General features: G+C 43.3%; 1 protein-coding gene across 2 annotated transcripts in view; it reads right to left on the reverse strand.

Moving 5' to 3' along the window:
* Positions 1–9983, reverse strand: part of mcm8 (minichromosome maintenance 8 homologous recombination repair factor) — a 33864-nt gene extending 23881 nt beyond the window's left edge. The window contains exons 1-6 of one of the 2 annotated variants that reach the window (XM_068044366.1): positions 9600–9655; positions 4661–4745; positions 3454–3546; positions 2406–2488; positions 1765–1914; positions 1361–1458 (exon numbers count right to left, since the gene is read on the reverse strand). In XM_068044366.1, the coding sequence (XP_067900467.1) occupies positions 1361–1458; positions 1765–1914; positions 2406–2488; positions 3454–3546; positions 4661–4679 (443 nt within the window). In that variant the 5' untranslated portion in view covers positions 4680–4745; positions 9600–9655. Of the gene's footprint in view, positions 1–1360; positions 1459–1764; positions 1915–2405; positions 2489–3453; positions 3547–4660; positions 4746–9599 lie in introns of both variants that reach the window. The other variant, XM_068044365.1, reaches the window with a different exon arrangement.
* Positions 9984–10030: the final 47 nt, after the last annotated feature.

The raw sequence follows: 10030 nt of genomic DNA on the forward strand, positions 1-10030 counted from the left end.
CTGCCTTCTTCCCAAACTCATTTCACACATGCCATGGCCAACTTACAGTACTTATTTTAGTGACAGAGAACAGAAAACTAGATCAGGTTAACTTGAAGTGCAAGATGGTCTGCAGCCATTGAATGCACTGATTGAACTTCCAATGGTTAAATGTAAAGATATTTTTGTTCTAACATAATTAATAGGAACTATTTTTCAATGAACACTCAAGTACCACTATTAACACTGACTTTAGAACAATTCAAATACAAATTAAGTGAGATGCACTTAAACGACAATGATTTCATCCCAAAAGCATTTTTTTAAACCTGGTGCCCTCTGTAATTATCATACTAATATGCACTGCACAATAAACAGGAGACACAAGCAAAAATTGATCACTCAGTGCCAAAATTATTTTCACCCTTTCAGACCAGCACAAAATTATACATAGTTACAATCTGAAGTAATCAGAGAACAAATGTACTGATTTTAGAATACATGGCCAATCCTAGCCTAGATGGGATTCTTGGAGCGACAAAACCTTAAATATCTTAAATATCCTTTTTTTTAAACATTCTTTTTTACATTTTTTTACAATCTTTTTTTGCATTTATTTCATTTCATCTTAGTTTGTTCAGTTTGCTTACCCACTGTTTTTTTCAGGTTTGCACTTGCTGCTGTTCAATATTCAGTGTATTCACACCTAATCTGTACTCATGCTTTGTCTTTCACATACCATTAACATATTGTTTGCCTTTGCTCCGTGACCTTTTGGTCAGCTATGTGGCCTGGTCCAATCTGCACCTTCTCCTTTGTTATCTCTTGCCCCACCCCCACCTCACTTGCTTATAATCTGTGACTTTTCTAATATTTGTCAGTTCCGAAGAAGGGTCACTGACCCGAAACGTTAACTCTGCTTCTCTTTCCACAGATGCTGCCAGACCTGCTGAGTGATTCCTGCATTTCTTGTTTTTGTTTCAGATTTCCAGCATCCGCAGTATTTTGCTTTTACTTAAATATCTGGAGTAGGGCAGGGACAGTGGGAGAAAAAGACCTAAGAATCCCATAATTTCCTGGAATCCATTGACATTTCCAACGCTTGTGCATATGACCGCACTATATCCAACATAGCATAAAGATTTTTTCAATTTACATCAATTTGTTGCATAGGTAAAATGCTGAAAAGTATTACAATTCTTTGCTCTAAACAAACACAGGCACTGGCCAAATGAAAAATGTTAGTCAACAGCTAGGAAAAATTATCTAACATATAACTAGACTTTCAGATGATTATCTGTTTACAGCAGACTTAGTCTTCACTTAACCTCTCAAGAAAATATTTTCAGGTTGCCGTAAAAGTTTCTTGAATAAAAGTTACCTTGCATGAATAAAGGGGACATTTACAATTGGAGTCTCTTCATTTGGTAGCCCTTGTTCCAACTGAGCTGCCTGTCTTTCAAGATCTCGAGTTATTACCTGAATGCATGCAGTATAAGCAATATAAATTAAGCCAAAATGTTTACATTCATAAAACAGAGTTGAATTTACATAGAACAAATAAACTGTCCAATCAGACGATTTTCAGGACAGTAGTATAATAGTAGAAAGAAGTTGCGATATACTCCAAGGTCCATTTTTTTAAGAAAGAATAGCAATTCTTTTCACTTTACAGTTTTTGAAAGAAGTGAAGGAACATAAAGCACAAAACATGCATTTAGATCTTGTAAAGTTAAGAAAATATGTATGCTGATGGTTACAGAGAAGAGTTAGGTGATACTTAACCTGGTGAACTGCCAATCCCAAGCAATCCAACAATTTTTCTGGCATATCCCTCAATTCAGTGGCTAAATTTGGCATGATAGCAGTGAGTTCTTCTTCATTTACAAGTTCCTTAAAGTCAATCAGGATACTTCCTTTTCTTTCAATTTCATCCTTTGAAAAGAAATATTTTACATTTTCAACTGAATTGCACTTTCAACTTTTCTTATTGCTATTTGTATCATACATGTGAACAGCCAGCAGCGCTGAATTAATTTATTTTCTTTTACCTAACATTCCAATACAGTATGAGAGCCACATGCCAATGAAGAAGTTGTACTGTTGCAGCATTTTTAAAAATTTAAAGACTTAACTGGTAAACCTGTCCAGGACTGAATGTGTTCTTTTGATGTTAAAAATATAATCAGTATGGCAAAACTCTATGTCAAATCTTAATACTACCAAATGTACACCAGCTCATTAATAAAAAAAAAATACATCAGTAAAAAGTTATTGGTCAAATTTATTTACAATAAAGTTTTATAAGTATTGTTTCTTACCCCCACCCCCAAGTCAGTGAACCAAATTGCTAGTTAAGAAAGACTACCCACAAACAGTAAACACTGAAACTAGAAAAATCAAAGATGAGGAACCAGGATTCTTACCTTGTCATACAAATCAATATGATTTGTGAAAAACTTTTCAAATGTGCTAATCTTCTGTACAAAAGGGGAGTTCCCAACATAAGCTTTTAAAGAAAAAGTCTGAATATCAGTTTTTGTTTTAAATCACAACATTTTAGCACAGTTACCCCAAGCACAACTAAAACTGCCAATAATTACTGAAAAGCAAGCAGCACTGTCATCAGGAATTCAGCTGATGGCAAAGAACCAGTCTGTCCGCTACCTGAGCCTTGAGATGGTCTCAGAGTCACCCTTAATGGTATTCTAAAGTACATCTTAGAAATAACCCAAATTATTCATGGCTTTTCTGCAATTTTCCACAGCAAAGATTTAAAAAGCGATGTTACAAGCCAAAAAGCAAATCAATTAACTACATAAATGTGTGGGTTGCCATCACCTTATGCTGCTTGGTGTAATGCTGGCTCACCTATGCGCATCTTGCACTCTCCAATAAACTTGAACTCATCCAAAACTCTAAGCCATATGCTAATCTGCATCAAGTCCTGCTCACCCTTCATCCCTGTGCTTGCTGACTTACATTGGCTCCTAGTCCACCAATGCCTCAAATTTAAAAATCATTATTCTGGTGTTCAATTTGCTCCATCGCTTCGTCTTTCCCTTTCTCTGTAACCTCCTCCAGCCCTACAATCCTCGAAGAACTCCATGTTCCTCCAACTCTGACCTCTTATGCACCCCTCACACCCTTCACCCCACCATTAGTGAATGCACCTTCAGCTGTCTAGGCCTTAAGCCTTGCCACCCCTCTCTCCTCCATAAAATCTCCATCTTTGCTCAAGTTTTTAGTCATCCCTCCTAATATCTCTTTAGCGCGATGTCAACTTTCATCTGTTATGCTCCTGGAAAGCACTATGATACATTTTCCTGTGTTAATGGCCTTATATAAATGCATGTTGTTATCTGTTTGGAAGCTCTAAGATTTTCTTTTAAATTTTTGCTAATTTATCAAACATCCATCATTATTCCAATTGAAGTTATTTTCATTACAAATAGTTTCAAAAGGAAGGCTCACCTTCTGAAAAATAAAGTTTCCATCCCTTATATGGTATAAACTGATTCAAAGTTCCTTGAATTAGGCGCGAATGAGAAGTTAGCTGCTGAAAACCTAAAACAAAATGTATCAATAATCACGATGCTTTACTCATTCAAATACCTTTCGTACTTTAAAATTATCTAATCTGTAATTCTTGCAACAAATTACAACTTTTAAATACTAATAACATCACTGGTAATTTTAGAATGCACATTCAGCATGAACTACAGTCCAACATATTCAATTCAATTTGAGAAAGGTTTGGAATAATTGAAATCCAGTTACACAAACGAACATGACATTTCCAACAGGAAAGTCATTTCAATCCAAATCACTTTCACCTAATAACAGCAGCAGATGACATTTCACTGACTGTGAAGAGTAAATGAACGTGATCCAAATTAATTGAAAGCTTCAGGTGGGTTAGACACAGGTTTTTCTGGGAGCTGTTCTCAAAGCCAACCCAGACTGAAGGAACAAAAGTCTCCTCTGTCTGGCCTCTGAGACACATCTGAACAGTCTAAGTTTAGGTTCTAATAGGAATGGGCCCATGGCACAAAACCAATTTGCCACCGATTGTCGATCTTATGTAGAAAGGCCACAAGTGAGAAAGGGGAAATCATGTCTTACTGTTGCCTTATTGAATGCTCTTCTGAGGGATGGGGCAGTATACAGGTCGCGACATCTACCTGTGGTATACCTTTCCTGGGAATCCTTAAAAGCTGACACAGTATGGCTGTATATTGTCAAAACATGGTTCCATTCCCCAACACTAACACCCCTACCTGGATGAGCAGAGAGGAAAAAAACAAAAACTAGTGTAATTTAGTAAAAAAAAATTAATCTAAAAATCCACTTGAAGATCCAGAATGCAAACCTCTCCCTTTTTAAGGTGAATTATCTTTGACATGTAGCTCACAGCCACCATGGCATGTACATAGTAAAGGAAGTAAAGGCATTTATGACAATACAACAAATTTTCTTTGATAGGGTTTAAAGTGCTACAAGATTCAGTGTATAGAGGTATTAATAATTATATGGAATTTTAATGGTCACCATGACATAATACTAGAGAATTTTCCATAGTTTTGCTTACAGGCACATGCAAGAGCAGAATTAAACAACAACAATGGAGGAAGAGAACACTTGCTTTTGCAGGGAGCATCATACTAAATCATAGACTTACATTTTATAAATAGTGGCATCACTGAGTAAGAAAGCAATGGTTTCAGTCAAAAAAGGAATGCAGTCTGCAAAAGTTCATCAACAGTCTGGAGACAGAATGCTTTCGTTACTACAGTATTATAAGTTTATTGTTACTCAACATCTTGCAACTTTAGAACTGCACAAGAAGGAATTTAAAAAAATAAAATGGTAATGCTCCTCCGGATCCAATTTTGTTTCTTTACTTATCTCATTAGCACCCTTTTTGGCATTTAATCACCCCTGCCCTCTATCGTATCACAGATTTCCCTTCTTCTTATCCACAACTCTGCACTTACTTAAAAACTATTAAATCTCCAATTTCTTCCAGTTCTGATGAAATATCATTGACCTGAAACTTTAACCATTTTTTCTCCATAGATGCTGCCTGATTTATTGAGTGCTTCCAGCATTTTCTGTTTTATTTCAGATTTCCAGCATCCGCAATATTTAACTGTCCTTATATGGTTTTTGGCATCAATTTGTGTGCTGGCGACAGAAAATCTTAGCTCGGATTTGTCACGACGACGGTAATACAACATTTCGTGCAATTAACACAAAAAACCTTATCACTTAACAGCAATAAGGAAAACAGACGCGAAGCCATAGAATCAATTACAAGGGGTAATCAACAGCTTGGTCAAAGAGGCGGGCTCTAAGGAGCATCTTAAAAGGTGAAGAGGGTGGCAGGGGGGCGGGGGGTTTAAAGGAGAGAATTTCAGGAAGTACAACCTAGATGCCTGAAGCACAGCAAACTAATGGCGAGATGCACAAGAAGCCGGAGTAAGAGGAACAGAAAGTTTTGGGGGATTGCTACTAAAGGCAGTTAAAGCAATAGGGAGAGAAAGGCATCGTGGGATCAGAATTTTATTTTAGAGGTATTGGGAAACGAAAAGCCAAAGTAGTGTCGTAAGATGGGTGTGATGGATGGGAGTAACTTGTTGTCATATAAGACAAGGACAGTAGAGGTCTGGATGGACTAAAGCTTATGGAGGATGGAGAGCAATGAAGTAATCAAGCCAGGAGGTGACAAAGACACGAATGAGAGCTTCAGCAACAGATCATTGAAGTAGGGATGGAGACAGGTAACGTTCGAGGTAGCAGTAGGTGAAGAGGAGTATCTGGAATTATAATCACGCAGGATGCTACGGTTACACACATCCTGGTTCAGCCCAAGACAATGGTCAGGGTAGGGAATGGAGTCAGGAATAAGTATATAGACTTTGTTGTGGGGAGCCAAGACAATAGCTTTGGTCTTTCCAGTGTTTGGCTGAAGTAAGTTAGAATAATGTCTGACAAGTCATCTGGCAATACAGAAGCAGTGGAGGAGTCAAAAGATAGATGAGAGAAGCAATAAGAACATAAGAAACAGGAACAGGAGGCAGCCATTCAGCCCCTCCAGCCTGCTCTGCCATTCAATAAGATCATGGCTGATCTGATTGTGGCCATAACTCCACTTTCCTGCCTGCACCCCATAACCCTCCATTCCCCGTCGATCAAAAATCTGTCAATGGAAGTTGACCCATTGGGGCTGAATTTTATCCGTGTGCCGCGCTCCGTGGCGGCGCGCTGTGAAGTTGGTGGCCTTCCAACACAGAGGTGCCACGGCATAGCCCGTGCAATATTACACTACCGTGCAGGTACCATTTTTAAAGGGCTTCAAGCCCTTAGATGAAATTTCAATGTTTAAAAGGACAGTCTTGTTAACACCTTCAAATAAAGATCTGTTGACACCTGAAATCCCCTATCATACCCCCTCCCCCAATGAATAAGCAGTCAGTTTTTCGCCATAGCCACCCCCCCCAAAAAAGTGACTTCTCACTCACGGCCTCCCCTTACCCCCCAGGAACATTATTGCCTTTGACCCTAAACCCCTTCCCACCATCACCACCGCCACTGGAAAAGGTTTTCCACACTGCACCCCCCGATAATTTTATTCCTGCTCCCTCCCCACCAGTGTCTCATCTCAGACGTCCAAAGGCCCGCGAATTGCGACCAGTTGGCCGTACAATCGGCGTGGCACAGCTGCCGATGGCAGGTAAGTTAATTTGCATGATTACCCTCATCTGAACATTTTAATGAAGGCCCCACCACTTCTCAGCATCGTGGGTCATGGCGGGCTACTCCCACTAGCATTTTATGGGCCTCCCCGCCACCACCCACAGTGTCGAGGGGCTGGTAAAATCCAGCCCATGGTTTTGGTTGCTTTTACCAAAAGGACAGCTTGTAGATGAGGGAGAGGCCACAGAAGAATCAGTGGAGCACTCTGGAAGTTGCAGTGAAGGTACTGGTGGACATGCACTATAAAGGGGGAGAGGGCAGAAATCAGAAATTGGCGGCCCATCTCACTGCTTAATGTTGATTACAAGATTCTGTCCAAAGTCATAGCCAGTCGAGTCAAGTCTGCTCTGGAGTTGGTGATTCACCCCGATCAGACCTGTACTGTACCCGGCAGGAAGATCTCTGATAGTCTCGCGCTACTCAGGGATACGATCGCCTACGTACGGGACAGGAGGGTGGACACCTGCCTCATCAGCCTGGACCAGGAGAAGGCTTTTGACAGGATATCGCACACCTACATGACGGACGTGCTTTCCAAAATGGGGTTTGGGGAGGGAATCTGCAATTGGATCCAACTGCTCTACACAAACATCAGTTCAGTAGCGCAGTCTCAATCAACGGGTGGGAATCTGAAAGTTTCCCGATCAAATCTGGAGTCAGACAGGGCTGTCCTCTGACCCCGGTCTTGTTTGTTTGCTGTATTGAACCCTTTGCTGAGTCTATTAGGAAGGATGCGAGCATAAGAGGGGTGACAATCCCAGGCAGCGGAGGCACTCAGGTCAAAACCTCCCTGTACATGGATGACGTCGCCGTTTTCTGCTCGGATCCGCTGTCCGTGCGCAGACTGATGAGCATCTGCGACCAGTTCGAACTGGCCTCGGGAGCCAAAGTTAACCACGGCAAGAGCGAGGCCATGTTCTTTGGCAACTGGGCTGACCGATCCTTTGTCCCCTTCACCGTCAGGTCGGATTTCCTGAAGGTGCTGGGGATATGGTTCGGAGGGGCCGGGGCGTGCACCAAAACATGGGAGGAGCGAGTAGCCAAGGTACGACAAAAGTTGGGCATGTGGGGGCAGCGATCTCTCTCCATTGTGGGTAAGAACCTGGTCATCAGGTGCGAGGCGCTCACGTTGTTGCTCTACGTGGCGCAGGTCTGGCCCATACCCCACTCCTGCGCCGTGGCAGTCACCCGAGCCATTTTCCGCTTCGTCTGGGGATCTAAAATGGACCGGGTCCGGAGGGACACGATGTTCAAATCTCTGGACAAGGGCGGGAAAAATGTACCCAACGCGGCCCTCATCCTGATGACCACCTTCGTGTGCGGCTGCATCAAGCTGTGTGTAGATCCCCAGTACGCAAACTCCAAGTGTCACTACGTGCTGAGGTTCTATCTGTCCCCGGTGTTGCGAAGGATGGGCCTGGTCACATTGCCGCGGAACGCACCATGCAGTTGGGCGGTGCCGTACCACCTATCCTTCGTGGAGCAGTTTCTGCGGGAAAACACCTTTGACCACCGGTCCATCAGGCAGTGGTCTGCACGGAATGTCCTCAAGGCCCTACGGGAAAAGGAAACGGTGGATCCTGTCGGATGGTTCCCCGAGCAGACCGTCGAAGTCATTTGGCGGAATGCCTCATCACCAGAACTTTCAAACAAGCACCAAGACGTAGCTTGGCTGGTGGTGAGAAGGGCCCTCCCCGTCAGATCCTTCATGCACACCCGAAGTCTCGCCCCCTCCGCACAGTGCCCCCGCGTTGGCTGTGGTGGGGAAGAGACGGTCGCCCACCTCCTCCTGGAATGTGCCTTTGCAAAGCAGGTGTGGAAAGAGATGCAGTGGTTTTTGTCAAGGTTCATCCCAAGCAGCTCTGTAACACAGGAGTCTGTGCTCTACGGGCTGTTCCCAGGGACGCACACCGAGACAAACATCAACTGCTGCTGGAGGACTATCAATTCGGTGAAAGACGCCCTTTGGTCTGCCCGAAACTTGCTGGTCTTCCAGCGCAAAGAGTTGTCCACCACCGAATGTTGCAGACTGGCACATTCCAAGGTCCAGGACTACGTGCTGAGGGACGCACTAAAGCTTGGGGCAGCCGCAGCAAAGGCTCAATGGGGAAAGACCACAGTGTAAGGTTCCCCCACCAAGCTGGACTGAGGGGCTGGATCCATGGGAAACCCCTCGAACTGTATCGTTAATATTCTCAATTGCTGTAAATGTAAAACTGTAATTGACATGACAATTGTGAAACGGAAGGGTTGGGAAGAAACTCATGACAGTATTGAAGGAAACTGATCTACCTTGCAATGTTTGTATTTTTTGGTGCTGTTTGGAAACTGTTTGGCAATGTAATTTTTACAGATTTTAATGAATAAAGTATATTTTGGAAATTAAAAAAAATGCACTATATATGATCATACAACAAAGGAGACATAGGGAGGAGAATGGCAAGATTGACGGTGTCAAAAACCACAGCAAGGGTGAGATAAAGCATCACAGTTAGTGAATACGCGATTTTGGTTAAGATCATTTTGGTGCAACAGGAGAGTCTGGAATCTGGTGGAAAGGATTCAACCAGGAAGATGAGAGCGAAATGGGCAAATAACTCATTCACGGGTGTTGGAGGTGAAAGGGGGGTGGTAGTTTGCAAAGACAGATGGATTGAGAGTGAGTCTTGGCAATAAGGGGTGAAGCCAGCAGTTTCAAAAGGTTAGGGGGGAAATAGGACCCAAGGAGAAACTAAATGGGTTTGTACCACATCAAGTTTGATGCCACAACCTTCTTGAAATGGACCGGAACACGATGCTCCTTGCGTTCAACCATTTCAGGAGCTGACAACTGCCTCCAAGTTAAAATGCACTGGACTTACTTCCTCCACCTCTCCTGGATTTGTCCCAGTTTCCTCTTCCTCTCCACGGTTTTCCCCTCCAGGCCCCAGCCGGACCACCTCTGACACCCCGCCAGGCTCTTCCACCTCTCCAGTCGGAGCACATTGCAGATTATTCCCCTGCCCAAGGTGTACAGAGGGAGCTGGGGGAGGGCTGGCGCCACACACACTGCAAAGTGGGAGGGAGGGGTGTTACCGTGGTTACGGCTCTCCGAATCAACATGCAAACAGCCAGTTTATTTCCCAAATTCCAGCACCTCCCTTCCACCTTATTTCCAGCCAACCCGTTTGTACAGACGGGCCCCACCGGCCCGTTCGTTTTTGAATCGGTGCGAACAGCCTCTCGCGCCCGCCGCCGCCGTTGGGGGCGGGGATTGAGTGGTGCGCATGCGTGTGGAGGCGGGCCGTCGCTT

Source organism: Heterodontus francisci, chromosome 13, assembly GCF_036365525.1.
Source record: "Heterodontus francisci isolate sHetFra1 chromosome 13, sHetFra1.hap1, whole genome shotgun sequence".
NCBI classification, from domain to species: Eukaryota; Metazoa; Chordata; class Chondrichthyes; order Heterodontiformes; family Heterodontidae; genus Heterodontus; species Heterodontus francisci.